Source organism: Cibotium barometz, chromosome 47 (assembly GCF_041138505.1).
Source record: "Cibotium barometz isolate CiBa-2024 chromosome 47, ASM4113850v1, whole genome shotgun sequence".
In the NCBI taxonomy this organism is placed as follows: Eukaryota; Viridiplantae; Streptophyta; class Polypodiopsida; order Cyatheales; family Cibotiaceae; genus Cibotium; species Cibotium barometz.
Window position 1 is genome coordinate 28,818,192 of NC_141092.1, and position 22,769 is coordinate 28,840,960.

The 22,769-nt window shown below is 38.7% G+C and overlaps 2 protein-coding genes across 3 annotated transcripts; both read right to left on the reverse strand.

The window, feature by feature from the left end:
• Positions 1-1,021: 1,021 nt before the first annotated feature.
• On the reverse strand, positions 1,022-3,456 carry LOC147611557 (uncharacterized). Its single transcript, XM_086784918.1, has 3 exons — positions 2,391-3,456; positions 2,142-2,282; positions 1,022-2,046 (listed from the first exon to the last, which is right to left on the reverse strand). The coding sequence occupies exons 1-3, from the start codon at positions 3,108-3,110 to the stop codon at positions 1,063-1,065; spliced, it is 1,845 nt and encodes a 614-aa protein (XP_086641044.1). The 5' UTR covers positions 3,111-3,456; the 3' UTR covers positions 1,022-1,062.
• Positions 3,457-5,719: 2,263 nt separating this feature from the next.
• Positions 5,720-6,635, reverse strand: LOC147611558 (uncharacterized). 2 transcript variants are annotated; one of them, XM_086784977.1, is made up of 3 exons: positions 6,498-6,635; positions 6,172-6,393; positions 5,720-6,080 (listed from the first exon to the last, which is right to left on the reverse strand). In XM_086784977.1, the coding sequence occupies exons 1-3, from the start codon at positions 6,543-6,545 to the stop codon at positions 5,832-5,834; spliced, it is 519 nt and encodes a 172-aa protein (XP_086641103.1). In that variant the 5' UTR covers positions 6,546-6,635; the 3' UTR covers positions 5,720-5,831. The 2 variants fall into 2 exon arrangements, with proteins under 2 accessions (XP_086641103.1, XP_086641104.1); XM_086784978.1 differs by having other exon boundaries at positions 6,525-6,560.
• Between the last annotated feature and the right edge of the window lie 16,134 nt (positions 6,636-22,769).

Here is a 22,769-nt window from a genome sequence, read left to right on the forward strand (position 1 = left end):
TGGGGACCAAACTTTGCAAGCATGTGGGGGGGGCCCACCCCCACATGCTTGCAAAGTTTGGTCCCCATCGGAGCATGTTTGGGTACGATGGTATGGGGAAGGCCCGGATTTTCCATGGCCTCTTAAGCACCAAGAGACTTGAAAAACCCGCACTGGGCGCCCATTGCCAATCCAAACATGCTCCGATGGGGACCAAACTTTGCAAGCATGTGGGGGGGGCCCACCCTCACATGCTTGCAAAGTTTGGTCCCCATCGGAGCATGTTTGGGTACGATGGTATGGGGAAGGCCCGGATTTTCCATGGCCTCTTAAGCACCAAGAGACTTGAAAAACCCGCACTGGGCGCCCATTGCCAATCCAAACATGCTCCGATGGGGACCAAACTTTGCAAGCATGTGGGGGGGGCCCACCCCCACATGCTTGCAAAGTTTGGTCCCCATCGGAGCATGTTTGGGTACGACGGTATGGGGAAGGCCCGGATTTTCCATGGCCTCTTAAGCACCAAGAGACTTGAAAAACCCGCACTGGGCGCCGATTGCCAACCCAAACATGCTTTGATTGTGACCAAACTTTGCAAGCATGTGGGGGGGGCCCACCCCCACACGCTTGCAAAGTTTGGTCCCCATCGGAGCATGTTTGGGTACGATGGTATGGGGAAGGCCCGGATTTTCCATGGCCTCTTAAGCACCAAGAGACTTGAAAAAACCACACTGGGCGCCCATTGCCAACCCAAACATGCTCCGATGGGGACCAAACTTTGCAAGCATGTGGGGGGGGCCCACCCCCACATGCTTGCAAAGTTTGGTCCCCATCGGAGCATGTTTGGGTACGATGGCATGGAGATTTTCAACAAACAATATGATAGCAAAAGTGTTAAGAAATATAATAAAATCAAGAACATCAACTAAAATGTAATGATACTCAATAATGAGAAAACTCATAATGATATAAACATCAAATAAGTACATCAGAATGAAAATGAGCTACCCCAGCTAGCCTGAGGTTAGTCACTGCCCAAAAATCTAAGTACAATGTAAGTGAGCTAACCCAGCTAGTCTGAGTTTAGTCACTATCAACAGCAACCCAATCAAAATCGTCATCTCTAACTGCCGGTCGACGTGCGCGTCGAGGCTGCTGTGCACGTCGAGGCGGCTGTGCCGGCTGCGGGGGTCGTCGAATGTCTGCGGGGAGGTCTGCCTCAAAGGAAGGATCGTGAGCTGGTGCCGGTATACTCGGGAGCTCACGAGTCCCAAAAGCTGCTATGGCCCTCTCTCTCTCTCTGCGTCGTGCTAATGCAAGACGCCTCTGTCTGTACACCCAAAATCTATAATCTGCAATGGTGCGTGTCTGCCACTCTGCTCGTGTAAGCTCCTCTGCTGTAAGGACACGCTGCTCATGAGAAGCAGCACTGCTGCTAGCACCATCACCCGCTGTGCCACTAGGGCCAGCACCACCCACGCGCTCAAATGCTGTCACCTGGCTCTCATGTAGCACTCTCTGGTAAGCGTCGAACTCATGTGAGCTCCACTCTATCTCAGGAGGCACCTCAGGCTCCTGGGCTCTATCGTCGAAGGCGTCGAGTCCCAAGTCCATAGCTGATGTAAAGTCGACAGGCCTCCCAGTCCTGGCATCTACTCGTACAAGGCCTGGGTGAAGATCATCGATGCCCAATACCCTGTACGTCGCTAAGTCGACGCGTGCACGGCAGGATGGGCATGCTGAGAACCGGACGAGCTCCTGGGTGATGCAAGACAAGTGGAAAATATGTCCACATCCTAGGGCATATCCTCCTGTACTGTCAATGTCCTCGATGCATAAACAGCAGCACGCATCCCGTAGGAAGGGAGGTGCATCCTGAGGGAGAGGTCGTCGAAAAACCTCTGTGATAGGCCGTGGATATAACGGTAGGTAAGGCACTGTCACATCGGATGATCTACGATACTCTCGAACATGCAGCATCAGCTGCTCTGCCCTGTGCTGGGCAATCTGCTCCATGATCTGATGATGCTGTGCCTCAGCTCTGGAGCTCTCTACCTCGGTCCGAGCCTACGCAAAAAAGTAAAGCATTAAAATATTTGGTTAGTCTCTCATTAGGTATTACTTAAAGAAATTTGTAACTTAAACGTGCAAGAGAAACCTACCTGCTGGATGTCGGACTCTCTCAGATGCTGTGCCTCTGCAGTAGCTACCTCTGCCATCTGTAATGCAGCTCGGAGGCGGTCTATCTCCGCTCTCGCCTCTACCAACTCCTGAGTGAGCCTCTGAGTGGCAGGTGTGGGAACCTGCGTGACACAATCAACCATGCTGCTCATGTAAAAATATAGAAAAGTACATATAAACATGAAGATAAATGACCAAAAAAACTTAAGACGTAATCTATATGTAAATACCTCCACATCTGTCGTCGGTATAGCTCGTGAGAATAGGCGCACCACGTGCTGGATGCTCTCCGTGGTACTCCGTACGTCAATGCCGACCTGCGTGCCAAGAGCCTCTACTGTCGACAATGGCACAAAGGAAGGATCTGTGGCGGCAGGTGCTACACGAAGTGCTGGTGGAGGCCGCCTACCCTGGTCCTGGAGACGGCCTCGGCCAGCACCACCACCCGGACGATGGCTGGTGTAATCGACCTCCTCCCCTAAGACAAACTCCGCATATAACTGCTTTGCGAAGTATATGGGGATCTGGCGGTTGTTCGGCATCCTCCCATATGCGGCAACATATCGACTATAGATATGTGCCGCCATACGAGGATGCGAACACCGCGAAATAGTGAGGGGCTTCCCCGCCCCGGGCCTCATCCCACGACTATCGAGGAAAAGATCTAGGAAAGCCCCATCCCTAATAGGAGCAAGATCACAGACCTGACGATATGTCAGGCCATGTGACACCGGAGCAGCGCGATGGTGGGCTATCCACTCATCTACATAAACAATATCGTGAAGGCTACGAAGGGACGCAAGCATCGCCTCCAAGTCTGCCACGATATGTAATGTAGACGGAGTGTCTCTAGCACTCCTACGGATAGCCGCTAGCTCACGGTCTATCTCCGCGATGAGGTCCGCAATAGATGAGCGGCCCTCCTCGTGGCCCTCCTCGTGGCCCTCCATGCTAAAACCTAAGCCCAATGTGAAGGGTCCAATGTGAAGGGTCTAATGTGAAAGGTCTAATGCTTAGTGCTAAGTAGCACTAATGAAGCTAAAAACAAAGCTAATGGGCTCACTAACACTAATCCAAATCAAGAGAGAGCAAGGGAGTGAAAACGACTTGTGAAAATGAGCCAAAAAAAAAAGTTTTCCGGTTTTATAACCTCGATCGAGGTTCGGTAACATCATGCAATTTAGGGTTTGCAAGATTAACGCTCTGGATATTAGGGTTAGTGCAACATACGGCCAAGATACACACCTAATTCTAGGGTTGGGGAAGGATCGACGGCTGAGATTTGATATTAATATCTCGATCGAGGTAATTGGACGGCCACGATTTAGAGGCATTACCACGAAAAGGTATCTCGACGGTCAAGATTCATTATATACCTCGATCGAGATATTTAAACGGCCGAGATTGCATCTTCCAGCGTACGTAAATGGACGGTATAGATTGCGTTTCCTTATCTCGATCGAGATAATTGGACGGTGGATATTGCATCTACGTATCTCGATCGAGATATTCGGACGGTGCAGATTGAATCTCTATATCACGATCGAGATATTTGGACGGCTGAGATTTGAACTCAGTATCTCGATCGAGATATGGGGACGGTGGAGATTGTATCCGATTACCTCGAACAATGAATGGTCGCGATTGGATGTATATTTCTCGTTCGAGATACGTGGACGATGGAGATGTGCTAGTCAAATATGCCTACGGGGATACAGCGTGGCCCTGATGTGGATCCGAGTGGCATAGATATCTCGATCGAGATATTGTGGTGGCGGTGACATGTATTGGTGACATGGATGACGCCTGGAAAGCCGGACCTGCTAGCGTGGCATTAGTTGGCATCTCGATCGAGATATGTCGATTTAGGCTCGGGAGCCACGTGTCGTCTTTTGATTGGCGGCACTATCACGATCGAGGTACTCCGCCCGAGATGGATGGATGTCCCAATTTTGGAGAGAGTGAACGAAAGTGAGTACCCTCATCTTGCAACCACCCATGACATGGGATAGCGTGAGGTGACATGACACATCAACCATATAGAAGCGGGCATGCAAAGGTGACTATGTATGTAAAGATGGCAAGAATGATGTGAGTAGGATGATGACTCTCAGAAACTCACTTAGGTTAACCATTTTCACATGAACAATTGAGGTGGCAAGCTGAGGTAGCATAATACTTATTTGGAGTCTTCCCAAGCTGGGATGGACAGACATATAGGAGGTATGTCCACCAATCCTAGAATACAAAAGATAAAGCAGGCTTAACACATGGCATGTCTCCTAGGCTTGGTTCATTACCAAGCCTAGGTTACCAAAGCTAAATAGACTTCGGTTTAGACTTGTGTATGGAAACAAAATAAGGATTTCTAATTATAGTGGATTAAAATTAGACTTTCAAAATTTAAATTAAACCTTTTTTAAATAATAACTACCTTAATCCAAATGAGTTTGGAATAATTTACATTAATATTAAAACTTTTATTATAAAACTATTAAACTTTATTGAATTTTCACAAACGAGATGTAAGAATTTATAACTGCTAAATTTAGAATTTTATCGTAGCCCCACATTCTATTATACGCCATCTATTTCTAATTGTTGGATCTCTAAAACTGCTCATTGTAAGTCGTCGATCGTATGAGAACAAAAAGTAGTGTATTTTTTAGCACTTGCAAGCTTTTAAAATAATGTTGAAATTTAAAAAAAACATGAAAAATAGAAATAAATCAAGGTAAACTCTACACATTGATTGGAGAGAAGATGAAAAAGCTATAAGAATTTTAATGACATATTTTATACTATAGTCAAAATGTGCAACATGAGGTACTTATTAAGAGAGTGCACAAGGAAATGTGTACTTATAGTTATCCAATTTTTGATCTTTTTAATGAGATTACATCATTATAGTTATCCAATGCCAATAGAAGACGAACAATCCCAATGAGATACAGGAATTCGTGTGAAAGCACATCATGGAGCTAACATCAGTTATACTCTTAATTTGGTTAGCTACATTCTTAGTAGAAGGATATGTGAAGTTTACCATCAATCTCACAATTTGCTATCTCTCGTAGCATAGGTACCTAGGTGTAGGTGCACTCCTTGAGTTCATGTATGTTGATACTGTAATATGGGATAGTCCTTGAGTTCTTGTATGTTGATGCTGTAACATGGGACAATCCTTGAGTTCATGTATGTTGATATTGTATTATAAGAACTATGATACCCCTAGATAACATGATGATACATGAGATCCCTCAACGATGAAACTGCAGGCTTAATTTTTGACAGGCATCCTGATTCCTTACCCTTCAAAATTGAAAAGTTTGGCTGAATATAGCAAGATTTTTTTTTGTATTTTAGTGTAATTTTTGATGTGCATTTTATAATTTTGCACGTATTTTATGTCCGGAATGCACGTATTTTATGATTGAGAGCAGTTTATTGCACGCGTCCGGTGGTGCTGTGGTATGGAAAGGTAAAGAGACACACACAACTCACAAGGCACACGATGCTTACAAGTTGCACACATCACAGCAGCAGCAGCACATGTAGAGAAATAGAACCATCTTTCTTTTTTTTTTTTTGTGGAAACGCACGTCTGGCATTGTACATGCATGTCACGTGCACTCAGAGGGATCCTTTTATTTCTTATTGGTTTCCACGCGCTACTCGTTGCGCACGTAAACACCAAGGCCATCGACGTTGCTGCTGGCACGGCCGAAGAAACCAAGAATTTGTGGCTGGAAAATCTGGCCAGTGCTGCCACTTGGGTACTGGGTGACGGTTGAGGCGGAGAGGCCCAGAGCCACCACCCCAATGTTGTTAGGATCGCCGGTGAAGTGGCGATCCGGAGCGACGGTGACGGAAATGTCACTTAACGCCTTGGGCGCCCCTGCTGCCGGGTCGAACAGGATCTGCGTGAACGAAATGAAAAGCAATAAAGAGGAGTGCATCTCTCAATAAAGGTGGAAGAAGAACGTGTAATTGTAAAAGGCGCTCTCCCACCTCCTTTGCGCTACCCACGCGGGAACCGTGAAGCTTCTGGCTTCCATTGCCGTAAACAACTTCCAAGCCCCAGAGTATTTCGTCGGTGTAGTAAATGGTGACCATCGAAACGCCCGAGTTATGCCATCCATCGTCGAAGGTGTCACCGCCAGCGCCGCCCCAAGGCCCACGAATCACCGTTGCGCCACCGCCAGAAGGCCCACGAAGCACCATTGCGTCAGTCTGCAATCACTAATTATTGAATTAGCTAAGATAGCGTATACTATCACTAATTATTGAATTAGCTAAGATAGCCTATACTACTGCAAGATGCTAAAAAATCATACACAAGAAGAAGTTGTTATGGCTACTACGTCCTTGGCAGAAGTAGACATCTCGCTAAATCTCTAGGAAAGGAGGAAAGACGTTGTAGTTGGCCGATACAATGCAATGCGGTGCTGCTGCGCCCAGCTGCTGCTTCTTATATATAGGGCGCCCAGGTCTCGTTGTGGAGTCGAGGACGTCACCAAGCGAAGCTGCTAAGCAACTTCTCGTGCTTCTAGTTGGGTCTGAGGTCTTGTCACTGTCAGAAATTAAATCCTTTTTAAAAATTTTAAAATAAAAAGTTGAGTTCAAGGTTAGGCCAAATTACAATCTCCGTTTGAAAATTACACTAAAAGGACTGCTTACTCCTCACACGTTCTCTCTTTTTTTTCAATAGCACACGCTCATGCTCATGCTCATGCTCATGCTCATGCTCCAATTACACTAAAAGGACTGCTTAGTCCTCACACGTTCTCTCTTTTTTTTCAATAGCTCATGCTCATGCTCATGCTCCAATGCAACGCGGATTCGTAATCCTTATCCCAGGATCCTCATTACAATCCACACTAGTCACCCTCACACTATATTATAATCGGTGAGTAATTCTTGAATTTATTAATTATACATGATCACCTTAGTCTAAAGACTCATAGAATAAACACTTTTGGAGTTTAAGAATTAAAAGATATAATATTTGACTAGTTTATGACTAAATTTTAGGTATAACCTTCAATAGGGTCTATTTTATGAAGCGTTTATCTTTCCGTGTGTTTAAAATCAGATGCTAAGCTAAACACAAACGTTTTAGAGGAGGACAAGAAACTCTACAAGAGTGTATGAGACTCTAGAAAGCCAAATCCCTTTTATTTTTCAGTTATTCGATTGCAAAGTGGGGAACTTAGCTGTTTTTGACATTTAAGTGCTATATAGATCAGATGGACTAACACATAAACATAGTTAAGACCGAGCTATAGTGACTAGAGAAAATCAACTCTAAAAATAGGTCACGTTTTTTTTAAACAAAATTTTGATTTGCATGTCTATATACACACTTAAAGGCTACTTTTGAGCATATTAACTAATAGAAAACTCAAAATTAAATTTTCACTTAGTTTTTACTACCGTAAAAACTATTGAAAACCTGTTGGAATTCATTACTAAAATTTGTAGCATCCAAAACTTAAGATTATCTTTAATCATAACTTGGTTAATCTCGAAGGTATGTTACATCTTCCTCACTTATGCCACTAGCATGGTTGGTTAGATTATGGTTGATATGTTGCCAGTGGATGACAGGCTTTGTGATAACAGCCACTTTGGAGTATCATAGTTATGGCATAGTTATAGGGATGGCAGCATATATAGTCGGGTTCACACCATAGACCGACCACTTTGTATGTTGTAGGAGAGTACTTTTTCTTTATTTATGTACACTAATCTTTTAGTTATAATGGTTGTAGTGAAGAGAAGAATATAGAATAGAATTCAGCCATCCATCTCGCTCTTGTGTCTTGCACTCTCTTATGTGTGTGTGTGTGTGTTTTCTTACAAGGAACTCGAGCTCTCTCTCTCCCCCACATTCTCTTTATGGTATATTTAGAGCTCCGGTTCATGTGAGAGCTAAGGAGGTAAGCAAGGAAGCAGTACATGGGTAAGAGCATCATCATCATTTGGCTTCATAAGAGCATCTATGGACATCAAAATCGAATGTCTCCAAATCGAAATCATGCCATGGTATGAGAAAGGCCAAACCATCAATATCATGGGCATCTTGCAAATCAGCCCATTAAAGCATAGTATTTATCACCTAGATCCACATAGGCATGATCCATAGCATGTAAGCACTCCAAATATGCAATATACATTAAGCTTATGTATTTTCTTAGTATGCGTAATGCATGATAAAAGGTGAAGAAGAAAGCTAGGGAGGGTAATCAACACCCTTAATAAAAGGCAACACGCGTGAGTGCTAAAGTATGGTATAATAAAGTATGGATATAGAGGAAAGGTAGGTTGGTTTCGGCGCACGATTTTTAAGTTTTCTTTTTGCCATTTTTCAGTAAGTTTACTTGTTGAAATTTGTTGTAGGAGAGGGTAACAAGTCACCCCCCGATAGGGCAACTTGGTGAGACTCTAAAATTGAATTTTAATTATCACTCTAACTTGTTTTGCTTGTGGGTAACTTTTTTACATTGTATCACTATTTAACCCAGGAAGACAACGATGCTAAAAGTCATGATGATGATGAAGGTGGTGGTGCACGTAGTGAGGATGAAGGTGAAGATGATGCATTAATCTAATTAGTTTCTGACGTCTTCATCTTTATTCGGGTAACCAACCACTTTGTATGTTGTAGGAGAGTACTTTCCCTTTATGTATGTACACTAATCTTTTAGTTATAATGGTTGTAGAGAAGAGAAGAATCTAGAATAAAATTCAGCCATCCATCTCGCTCTTATGTCTTGCACTATCTTGTGTAAACACCATATTCGAGAATTTGGGAATCTCCCAATAGTTTGGGAATTCCAAATCAAAATGAATCCCGTGAATTTGGGAATTTCATTAATTTGGAACCTTGAATATTGGTAAAGTATATTTATTGTATATGTAGAAGATATTGATAAAATCTTAAATAGGTGGTGTTAATAAACACCTTATCTTTGGCACCCTCTCCAGCATGGAAGTCTTTAGCCCAATGATTCTTGTAGATTGGCTTTAGCCTTCAAGACAACCTTTGGAGGGATTTTAATTTTTTTGGGAACTTTGGTAGCTTTTGTTATCCAAGAGAAAACAATTGTATCCACTCTCTCCCAACGTTGAGGGTCTTTCTTGTTGCACATCCAGTATTTATCCCAGCAATTCTGATATACCTCTTCATCTGTAGCATTTTGTCGACCACAAACTGGTGCCCAATATTGTATACAGATCTTTTGATAGTTGCTTGATTTTTTATTTGTATCAACCTCACTTTGTGCAACACCAAGCCATACTGGATATATTGGATGTGAAGGTCGAACAAGTACAAAGTCGTCTTTCTTGACATCTATCATTGGTTGAAATGCATCTTTTGGTCGCTTGCTGAGAGGACCACAGTAGTGGTCATTCAACTCCTCCAAGCCAAGAAAGTCATCCACATCATCTATGTCTTAAAATAATGTATCACCTTGTGTCCTTGGCCAAAAGTCCATGAATACTTTTGCTTCTTGGACATTTGGAGCTTGAAGTGCATCAAGCATGGTTTTCCAATAATCAATCACTGGTGTTATGAACTTTGTGTACTCCGCTTCAGGACCTTGTACACTTGACCATCTTTCCCAATACTTGAGATAGTCTTTGATTCCACTTACCACCTCTTGATGATCTTTAATATACTCAGACATGGGTAGCAAGGTTGGAAGACCCTTTGGAAGGGTAGGCTTTCCTGTTGTTGAGTCTCTTTTCCATAGTTCAATACCGCCTTCTCTTGGCAACCATTCTACTGACTTAGGATGGATCTTGTATTGCATTAGAGGTGTATCCCCTTGCATGTAGAAACGAAAGTGAAGTGGTTTTGAGTGACCAATAAGTGCATCCTTGGAGTCACATAAGTATCCTTCAATGTAACTCTTGAAGTCTGGTACATGTGTCAACAAAAAAGGAGAAGGCCTTGTTGACTGGCACAATTGAAAATGCTGCATAAGGTGAGGAAAAGTGAATGTCATGCTTGTTCTAAGCTTCTCTGAGAACTTGCTGAACATTGCATCAATGTCTTCATGTGTGTGACCCACCATGAGAAACCCAACTTGGATCATCTTGAAGGTCCCTCGTGCCACAAGCAATGATAAATATGCAAAGAGATAACGGTTTTTGTTTTCTGATCCACAATTATCTAGCTGTAGCAACAAGTTCTCTGGTAGTCGTCTAAAACCTTGTTGTCCATCCTGTAGTATTACGTCCTCCATTTGTGTAGTAGTATGAGAACCTTGTTGCTGGTAGTCTAGTGCTTTCCTTGAGTTTAAAGCATTTAGCAACAAAGAGCTTGATCTTGGCATTCCATCTAGTTGTAGATCACCAGCTTCATGCCTGTCAAGTCGCTCCAAGTTCTTGAAACACAGAGACAATGAGGCAACTGTGAAGTTAGGATCATGGGGCCAAAGATCAATCGCAAAGTGCCCATATCTTCCTTCCCCATGCCCATGAATGATCATGCCTGTCAAGGAAACTGGTAGTTGAGTGGATCTATCTGTCTCTTTTGATCGAACTCTCAACCTCAGGATAGTTGTCTTTTGTTGGTCCATCTTGTCATGTATGATGCACAAGTTCTTTTCAGGATTTAGCACTGATGCTAGACGCCATCCATAGTATATGTTTCGACAACTTTGTTGTTGCAGCATGTGACTTCGACGCTTCCTCAATAGTATGTTGCGTTCTTCAAGGCATTTGGTTGCTGCAAGTTGTTCTTTGATCTCTGAGAAGACACTACATTTGGAGAACTCGCTTGTCTTTGCTAAGGTGACATGCTTGAACTCTGTATTCCAAATTCGATTGAATGTGGACAAAGACATTTGCTTACATCCAATAGCATCTAATGTGGCATTCACTTCTTCCCATATGTCTATTTGCTTATAAACATCTGGGATGACCAATTGTGTCTCTCTGGACCATCCTGCATGGTTCTACTTTTATGTGGCATTTGCTCTGCATTCTTCTCAATAAAGTCTCTCAAGATTGCCCTGCCCATTTGTGTGTGATCCCAAGCTGCTCTAATTGCTCCTTTATTGCCATGCATTGCCCTCCTTACACCATTCTCAAAATGCAACCTATACCTATAGAAAGATATTTTGGGGATGCCATGCATCCCATACCATGCCCTACCGCATACAACTTTCCCATTGAATATAAAACTGTATTTTCGTGTACCCATATTGTCAATGCGGCATGATGACTCCAAAATATCATAAACATAGTTGGTACGTTCTTCCAAACGTAACCCCCAGAAGTGCCTCCGCAATTGGTGTACTGCATCTCTATCAGCATATTGACAACACTTTGCAGGACAACAATCAATTGTAGCAACAAGTAAAATTGATTCCATTGAGGTTCTCAAGTTCGAAGCTTTGAGAGCAAGAATTCTAGGCCTTCTATTGATTATACAATATGATCTCTTCTGTAAGAAAATGGATTTTAAACCTGAAATAAAGTCCTCAGTTTCCTCACACACATCTTTTATGGTCTCATTTGGAGATGTGAAAGCTTGTGTTTCCTGTTCATGTAGCAGTGGTGTACCATCATCAAAGGTGACCTGTTTGATAGGCCACCTAACCAAATTGACGCACTGAAGCATGTCACATGTGTCTGTCCCTGTAGTTGGATCAAGGATCTGATCTACCACCACACCCACATCTTCTTCTCCTAATAGATCAAAGTTAATCACATCATATGGAAATGTTAAGAGAATAATCCCTGTTCCAACGTACTTCTCATTGCCTTCTGTCCAGAGCATCACTTTACGCTCTTTCCAACTTTCACGGATACTTGGAGTGTCCTCATCTCCAACAGCATTAAAATCATTAGAAGGTGGCACCACATGATCATCATTAACAATCATGACGGCACCTGTAACAACCACCACATCTTTCTTTTCCCACTTTACAAAACTACCACTGCCTGAATGACCTTTGTTGCATTGTTGTTTGGAAATGGCAAGCAAGCTACATCATTTAGGCAGTTGTCGATAGAAACTGACAAAAATCCATCTCCAAGGACTTGCCCATGGCATGTGTCAGTTGGACGTATTGCACATACTGTTCCAAGTGCAACAACATCTCGATCCATCATCAAATTGACACGATCCCCACAATGAAAGTCTTGGTCCATGTTGCCTGAGTAAGTGGAAAAATTTGAGATTTAATCATAAGAGATTGAGTGATCTTATATTCATCATAAGACATTTAATCATAAGAGATTGAGTGATCTTATATTCATCAAGTAATCACATAGCATTGATAATGAAAACATGCATTAATAGATGACAAGTTGAAGTATACATTGCAAAATTAGTGCAGTATTCCATTTTCCAACATCATAAGAGAGAGAATAAATTTGACCACATGGCCAAAACTTGTTTTCTCAATGAACATGGTAGTATATCCTTGATCTAGATTACTTGAGTTACTAGATAAAAAAGATCTATGTAGTCATCATTGCTTAGTTGAAATGGATGCTTTGACCATATGGCCAAAACTTCAATAGCCTATAATATATGCACATCATATCTTACTTTAGTACATATGCACATCATATCTTACTTTAGTATAAAAAGTATTCATGGTGTGTGTGATGGTCTACATAATGTTTTAGCCACATGGACAAATTCTCGCACGGCTTATCATTCTTAAGACATGGGTAGATCATGTGTTACTTTTCCATGGGAAGACAATTTATTGTGTGCTAGTGTAGAGAATGTTTTAGCCACATGATCAAATCCTATCAAAGCTTATCGTTCTTATAATATGTACAAATCATATGTTACTTTTCCATGGAAGACAGTATATTGTGTGCTAGTGTAAAGAATGTTATAGCCACATGGTTGAATCCTCTCAAGGATTATCATTCTTAAAACATATGTAGATCATATCATTTACTTTTTTGCGGAGGACACTTTATTATGTGCTAGTGTAGAGAATGTTTTAGCTACATGGTCCGATCCTCTCAAGGCTTATCATTCTTATAATATCTATAGATCATATGTTACTTTTTCATGGAAGACAAATTATTGTGAACTAGTGTAGAGAATGTTATAGCCACATAGTTGAATCCTCTCAAGGATTATCATTCTTAAAACATATGTTACTTTTTTGCGGCGGAGGACACTTTATTATGTGCTAGTATAGAGAATGTTTAAGTAGCTACATGGTCCGATACTCTCAAGGCTTATCATTCTTATAATATCTATAGATCATATGTTACTTTTTCATGGAAGACAATTTATTGTGAACTAGTGTAGAGAATGTTTTAGCCACATGGTTGAATCCTCTCAAGGATTATCATTCTTAAAATATACTTAGATCATATGTGACTTTTCCATGGGAAGACAATTTATGGTGTGCAAGTTTAGAGAATGTTTTAGCCACATGGTCGAATCCTCTCAAGGCTTATCGTTCTTAAAATATTTACAGGCCATATGTAACTTTTCGAAGAAAGACAATTTATTGTGTGCTAGTGTAGAGAATGTTTTAGCCGCATGGTCAAATTCTCTCAAGGTTTAATGTATTGCAGGCATAGTATAAATAAGATTTGGTTGGTGCAAAGTTTATGTCCACGTGGTAAGTAGAATAGTTATTAATATATTGGGAAGCACAAATGTTAGTGCATGCACAAGCAATAATTTTGGATGCAAAATTGAATAATCATATACCAATAGTTGGTATTATGGCCTAAATGTAGTGCACATTGTCAGTAATATACATCAAGAAGTAACTAATATGAGTTGTGTCAAATTAAAAAGTAGATTTATCCATATAATGAAAAGTAAAGGTCGTGAAAATAGAATAGCAAGATATGAATCTTATTTTATATGGCATTAATATTAGAATAGCCTCAACACCTCTTGAAATATCTATGTAGACATAGGAACTCTTTTAGCAAAGCAATAAATGATGCAAAATGAGTAATCCTATGTAACTAACTTATTACTTTCTATGTTGTCTTATAAAAAAATATATCAATAAATTAATATTATATTTAATAACATAATATTTTAATATTTATTATTTAATATAATATTTAATAATATAACTTATTATTATAATATAAAATAATATTATATTATAATAGTATATTTTAGAATATAATAATATTATAATATTGTTCACTATGGTGGTGGATTTCTTGGAAACTCCAAACGACATTTGAGGCACTAGTTGCTATGGGCAATGATCCCTAATGGGGGTCTAGGAGGCAGCACCCTTGGTGGGGGTCTGGGGGCAACGTCCCCAGCCGGGGGCAGCGCCCAACGCCCCCAGTGGGGGGTCCGGGGGGCAACGCTCCCCAGCCCCACGGTAAGACCTATGTGTGATATGAAAAAAAATCGGTTGCTTAATTCTTATTACGAACTTTGATAAAAGTGATTTTTTAAAGATAATTCCATTTATTGTCAAACGTCCATTTTTTATAAACGTTCTCATTAAATGTGATATATTCTTGAGAATATATGCTTCATTAAAGAAGATATCCTTTAATGATGTGAAACTAAAAGTGATTTTTTTAAATAATTCCATTTATTGTCAAACGTCCATTTTTTATAAACGTTCTTCATTAAATGTGATATATTCTTGAGAATATATGCTTCATTAAAGAAGATATCCTTTACTGATGTGAACTTTTTCTAAGAATTTGAATTTGGCCCTCTCTTTCTATCTTCTCTCTCTACGATTTCCCTCTTCTCCTAAAAACGTACTCTTCTTCTTGCTCGCACTTTCGACCCTGGTTTTTGTTCTTGCTCTCTCTGTGATGTTTTCTCTGCATTACGCCTCACCTAAGCTCTCTAATCAAAAGATTTAGTTGTGCTTAAGCAAGATTTTGACCCTTCATGTATGTTTCATCTGCATATCTACTTCTTTTCATCTTCTTGTTTCTGTCTTCACACACTAATCAGACCACGCTAATCAGAAGCGACTTTTCCAGCAAGCTTCGCAACAACAACAGTCATTCACAATATTGACGCTAATCAGAACTTTGCCACCAAGCATCGTAACCATAGCCATTTAAAGGTAGGCTCTTTGCCTCATGCATGTTCTTTGTTTTCTTGATAATCTGGTTCATAATACTTAATTACATAATTAATCTTTCTTAATCATAATTAGCCTAGTAAGATAAATGAGATCATATAGTACATTCATGACATAAAAATAAAAATATGGTTAACTTCACACCCAGTTTTCTTAAAATCGAGAATGTTTCTTGACTAAGAGCCTACTTGAAAAAACAAACAATGCAGAAATAAGAAAACAAGTATGAAACTAACCTTGATCAGTTTTTCAACACTCTTGTTATGGCAAAGATGCGACCTTGTCCCTTGAGAATGCTTCTGTCTTGCTGATTCTTCTTGTATGCTGCGTTGACCTTGCTTGTATAAGCGTACTTCTATATACTACTTGCACATATGTGTAATCACTCGCTATGCAGAAAATAGTGATCTATCCATGTAGCACAATAGAGACTAATTCGACATTGTAGAATAATTCTCTGTATATGTATGCATTTCACATGAAATGACTTTTTCAAGACACACATATACTTGTGCTTACAAAAGAGGTAACAAAAATATACTTCTGGTTATATGATGCTTCAAACAAAAGTGACTGTGTGGTCAAAAGCCATGGTCAATATGAAAGCTTCTTTCTGAAATAGCCATAGGATATTGCCTTGTGGTCAAATCTTTGTACCTCAACTATTAGACGTAACATGTTGTGTCTCTATTGCATATCAGACTAAAATCGGATGAAAGTAAGAAAATCATGCATACTTTCAATGTCACATAATAATGTGGCTAAAATCCATGGGCACGTATGTTTGATTGTTACATGGAATTATGGTTAAAATCCATGGACACCTAGGTTATTAAGATGGTTCTTTTTGTGTTCTAATTTTTTTTAATCATCTTATATCCAAGATCACTTGTACATTGAAAGGATTTAAGGAAGTTGGCCAAGTAGAGCTGTCTTCTAAGAGTAAAACCAAACATAGCAAAGTTTTTACCATATGGTCAAATTCTATAGAAGACATCTCCTTCAAAAATCCATGCTACACATAGAATATAAATTATCAAATGGCCACTTTCATGACAATATGTCCACGATGAATCTATGACGATGTCTACATGAAATTTGGTATTACAAAAAAACTAAACATTGTCGCATGAGAGTATGGATAAAATCCATGCTCACTTCTGTATATCCATTAGTGATCTCTAACATTAGTGCTCTCCATTGTCACAAGATTTGTTCATATGGTCAAATTCTACCTTATAATTATTACATTCAACATTTTGGACACATAGGCTTTTGCCTTGTGGTTAAATCTTTGTATCTCAATTGTTACATGTAACACATTGTGTCTCTATTTCATGTCAAACAAAATTTGAAATTATGGGAAAAAATTAAGAAAATCATGTATTCTTTCAATGTTGCATAATAGTATGGCTAAAATCCACGAGCACCTATGTTTGATTGTTGCATGGAATCATGGTTAAAATCCATGGACACCTAGGTTACTAAGATGGTTCTTTTTCTGTTCTAAAATTCTTTTTCAATCATCTTAATTACAAGATCACTTGTATATTGAAAGGCCTCAAGGAAGTTGGCCATGTAGAGGTGTCTTCTAAGAGTAAAACTAAACAAAGCAAAGTTTTTTCCACGGTCAAATTCTATAGAAGACATCTCTTCAAAAGCCCATGAATATGAATTATCAATTGGCCACTTCCACTATAATAGGTCCATGATGAACCTATGACCATGTCTACATGAAAATTGGCATTACAAATAAACCTTTCATTGTGGCATGAGAGTATGGATAAAATCCATGCTCACCTGTGTTTCATTGTTGCATGAAATTATAGCTAAAATCTATGAGCACCTAGTTACAAAGATGGTTCTTTTTGTGTTCTGAAATTGTATATGGATCAAGATCACTTGTATATGGAAAAGCCTCAAGTCTAGGTAGAGATTCCTTCTCAAAGTAAAACTAGAAAGAGAAAAGTTTTTGCCATATGGTCAAATCCTATGCATGCATATTATAATCATAACACTATTGAATAAAGTATTGGCCATGTGGTCAAAACCTAATATTTCTATGCAATATCTTGCCATATGGTTAAATTCTAACTTAAACCCTTTCTATGATGATATTTGGACATACATTGGTCAAATCCTATGCATGCATATGGTAATCATAACACTATTGAGTAAAGCTTTGGCCATGTGGTCAAAACTTGAGATTTGTTTCTAATATATCTTATTCTTTGTACTTATGTAGGTTTATTCAATGCAATATCTTGCCATATGGTTCAATTCTAACTTAAACCCTTTCTATGATGATATTTGGACATACATTGGTCAAATCCTATGCATGCATATGGTAATCATAACACTATTGAGTAAAGCTTTGGCCATGTGGTCAAAACTTGAGATTTGTTTCTAATATATCTTATTTTTTGTACTTATGTAGGTTTATTCAATGCAATATCTTGCCATATGGTTAAATTCAAACTTAAACCCTTTCTATGATGATATTTGGACATACATTGGTCAAATCCTATGCATGCATATGGTAATCATAACACTATTGAGTAAAGCTTTGGCCATGTGGTCAAAACTTGAGATTTGTTTCTAATATATCTTATTTTTTGTACTTATGTGGGTTTATTCAATGCAATATCTTGCCATATGATTAAATTCTAACTTAAACCCTTTTTATGATGATATTTGGACATACATTGGTCAAATCCTATGCATGCATATGGTAATCGTAACACTATTGAGTAAAGCTTTGGCCATGTGGTCAAAACTTGAGATTTGTTTCTAATATATCTTAGTTTTTGTACTTATGTAGGTTTATTCAATGCAATATCTTGCCATATGGTTAAATTCTAACTTAAACCCTTTCTATGATGATATTTGGACATACATTGGTCAAATCCTATGCATGCATATGGTAATCGTAACACTATTGAGTAAAGCTTTGGCCATGTGGTCAAACTTGAGATTTGTTTCTAATATATCTTATTTTTTGTACTTATGTAGGTTTATTCAATGCAATATCTTGCCATATGGTTAAATTCTAACTTAAACCCTTTCTATGATGATATTTGGACATACATTGGTCAAATCCTATGCATGCATATGGTAATCGTAACACTATTGAGTAAAGCTTTAGCCATGTGGTCAAAACTTGAGATTTGTTTCTAATATATCTTATTTTTTGTACTTATGTAGGTTTATTCAATGCAATATCTTGCCATATGGTTAAATTCTAACTTAAACCCTTTCTATGATGATATTTGGACATACATTGGTCAAATCCTATGCATGCATATGGTAATCATAACACTATTGAGTAAATCTTTGGCCATGTGGTCAAAACTTGAGATTTGTTTCTAATATATCTTATTTTTTGTACTTATGTAGGTTTATTCAATGCAATATCTTGCCATATGGTTAAATTCTAACTTAAACCCTTTTTATGATGATATTTGGACATACATTGGTCAAATCCTATGCATGCATATGGTAATCATAACACTATTGAGTAAAGCTTTGGCCATGTGGTCAAAACTTGAGATTTGTTTCTAATATATCTTATTTTTTGTACTTATGTAGGTTTCTTCAATGCAATATCTTGCCATATGGCAATATATTGCCATATGGTTAAATTCTAACTTAAACCCTTTCTATGATGATATTTGGACATACATTGGTCAAATCCTATGCATGCATATGGTAATCATAACACTATTTAGTAAAGCTTTGGCCATGTTGTCAAAACTTGAGATTTGTTTCTAATATATCTTATTTTTTATACTTATGTAGGTTTATTCAATGCAATATCTTGCCATATGGTTAAATTCTAACTTAAACCCTTTCTATGATGATATTTGGACATACATTGGTCAAATCCTATGTATGCATGTGGTAATCGTAACACTATTGAGTAAAGGTTTGGCCATGTGGTCAAAACTTGAGATTTGTTTCTAATATATCTTATTTTTTGTACTTATGTAGGTTTATTCAATGCAATATCTTGCCATATGGTTAAATTCTAACTTAAACCCTTTCTATGATGATATTTGGACATACATTGGTCAAATCCTATGCATGCATATGGTAATCATAACACTATTGAGTAAAGCTTTGGCCATGTGGTCAAAACTTGCGATTTGTTTCTAATATATCTTATTTTTTATACTTATGTAGGTTTATTCAATGCAATATCTTGCCATATGGTTAAATTCTAACTTAAACCCTTTCTATGATGATATTTGGACATACATTGGTCAAATCCTATGCATGCATATGGTAATCGTAACACTATTGAGTAAAGCTTTGGCCATGTGGTCAAAACTTGAGATTTGTTTCTAATATATCTTATTTTTTGTACTTATGTAGGTTTATTCAATGCAATATCTTGCCATATGGTTAAATTCTAACTTAACCCCTTTCTATGATGATATTTGGACATACATTGGTCAAATTCTATGCATGCATATGGTAATCATAACACTATTGAGTAAAGCTTTGGCCATGCGGTCAAAACTTGAGATTTGTTTCTAATATATCTTATTTTTTGTACTTATGTAGGTTTATTCAATGCAATATCTTGCCATATGGTGAAATTCTAACTTAAACCCTTTGTAGGATGATATTTGGACATACATTGGTCAAATCCTATGCATGCATATGGTAATCGTAACACTATTGAGTGACGCTTTGGCCATGTGGTCAAACTTGAGATTTTTTTCTAATATATCTTATTTTTTGTACTTATGTAGGTTTATTCAATGCAATATCTTGCCATATGGTTAAATTCTAACTTAAACCCTTTCTATGATGATATTTGGACATACATTGGTCAAATCCTATGCATGCATATGGTAATCATAACACTATTGAGTAAAGCTTTGGCCATGTGGTCAAAACTTGAGATTTGTTTCTAATATATCTTATGTTTTGTACTTATGTAGGTTTATTCAATACAATATCTTGCCATATGGTTAAATTCTAACTTAAACTCTTTCTATGATGATATGTGGACATACATTGGTCAAATCCTATGCATGCATATGGTAATCATAACACTATTGAGTAAAGCTTTGGCCATGTGGTCAAAACTTGAGATTTGTTTCTAATATATCTTATTTTTTGTACTTATGTAGGTTTATTCAATGAAATATCTTGCCATATGGAAATATATTGCCATATGGTTAAATTCTAACTTAAACCCTTTCTATGATGATATTTGGACATACATTGGTCAAATCCTATGCATGCATATGGTAATCATAACACTATTGAGTAAAGCTTTGGCCATGTGGTCAAAACTTGAGATTTGTTTCTAATATATCTTATTTTTTGTACTTATGTAGGTTTATTCAATGCAATATCTTGCCATATGGTTAAATTCTAACTTAAACCCTTTCTATGATGATATTTGGACATACATTGGTCAAATCCTATGCATGCATATGGTAATCATAACACTATTGAGTAAAGCTTTGGCCATGTGGTCAAAACTTGAGATTTGTTTCTAATATATCTTATTTTTTATACTTATGTAGGTTTATTCAATGCAATATCTTGCCATATGGCAATATATTGCCATATGGTTAAATTCTAACTTAAACCCTTTCTATGATGATATTTGGACATACATTGGTCAAATCCTATGCATGCATGAATGAATGAGATGAGATGTGATGGGATATGAATATGGGTTGATGCGAGTCGATGAGATGTGATGAGAATAAATGAGGAAAGATGTGATGAGATGGAAAATGATGTGATTGGATGCGAATGGGTATACATATGAATTGGATATGTTTTAAGTAATGTGGACGGATGTGTAAAATAATGTGAAAGATGAGAGTTCATTTAGAGGAACTGTATTTATGACTTGTTTTTAAATGATTGTTTTATGTGAAAAATTTTGGGAAAGCATTTTGACCGTCTTGTGAATGAGGTCGTGGCGACCTAACCGATAAAGTTACATTAGCTGACAGAGAGTCAACGAAGGATGTCTCGCGTAGCAAGGTCGACCGAGGTCTTGACCAACCTTCGTTTGATTTAAATGGTGAGCTTCCGATACGGTGGATGAGGGACCAAGGAAGCCCACACGTGTGTCGGGGAAGATATTGGAACAAGGAGTAAGAGTTGTTTTCTGAAATCGGACATGGATCTGGTTGATTGACCTTGCTGGTCCTCAAAACGGATGAGTCCATGGCTCTTTTATATGGATCTTGCTGGTTGATCTTGCTGGTTGATCTTGCTGATTCAACGGAGATTCCATCTTGATTTTTATAAGGGAATATATTGTCGGGTACTATGAGCTAGGAACTTTATCGAAAAGGCCCATGAGTGGATAGGTGGTGAGCGTTCTGGTTGCCAATGATGCCATAGATACACCGATGAAGGAATGATTGGAAATTAGGATTCAACCGGATATTTTGGAGGATTATGATCAGTGACACTATGGTTTTTTTAGATGATTGTTTTAAAGATAGGTGAATCTGTGAAAAAGACAATTTCATATTGGGTGTGTAAGTGGTGTGATTGGCATTGAATTTGCATGAATATCCGGCCAGGGGGCCTGGGAACTCTTTTCCCTCGTACCCAGGACAAAACCTAACCAAATTCCTAATTGGATCCCATCACTACAGTGGTTGGGCGGTTGGCTAACCCATGGGACTGGATGGGGTTAGGCTGGACTGATGGATCCGTAAAATGAGACTCAATTCTATTATAGTACGATAGATGAAGTAAATCCCCGACAGTAATTGTGCTATGGAAAAAGAATCAACGGCTGTGCCTCTTGATGGGAAAAAAGCATTGGTTTCTATGATCCAAGTGCAAGTATCTTCTTTGATCTCACTAAGTGACTCACAGGTTTGGTCGAATCAGTTTGGTCAATAATGACCTTGACTATGTTAGAGTACAAATATCCTAGTGGACTCGCTCTTGCTTTCCGGTAGGGGGATTTTTTTCGGGTTCGGTTTTTTAAGAACAAAGGGATTAGTCTCTTGTCCGGATATCTATGGGCGAGGCCCTGATGAGTGAGGGATCCTGCCCCGCACAAGGAGTGCTACTTCCGCTGGTAGGACCCCCGAATCCGGTTGCATGGAGGGGGTAGAGATCTTTCAATTAGAGCAATTCTAATCATAAGGGAAGCATCTATGTCTTCTTGTTGTTCAATTTATGATTATGATATCATGTCTTACAAGATTGATCTTTGTTTGGTAATAGTTTTGTGTAGGGTTGATTGGTTCTTTGATTATATGTTGCCTGTATGATTTTATAGCTCCACTTGTTGTAAGTAGAATTGTTTCTTAATCATGTCCTTAAAACCTGGTGCGTAGATGGTATAGTGCTAGTGAATCCTATCAAAACGGTTTGTCAAACGGAGTTTTGAGTCAAAAGTTGGGACAGTTCCGGCAAACTACATCTAAAACAGTAAAACGAATTCTTTGTGAGAGCAAACAGGTAGTTGTCTCTGAGTCGTAAAGCAAGATTTGATCGTCAAAGCTTTCTGTGAAAGCTTTAGACAGA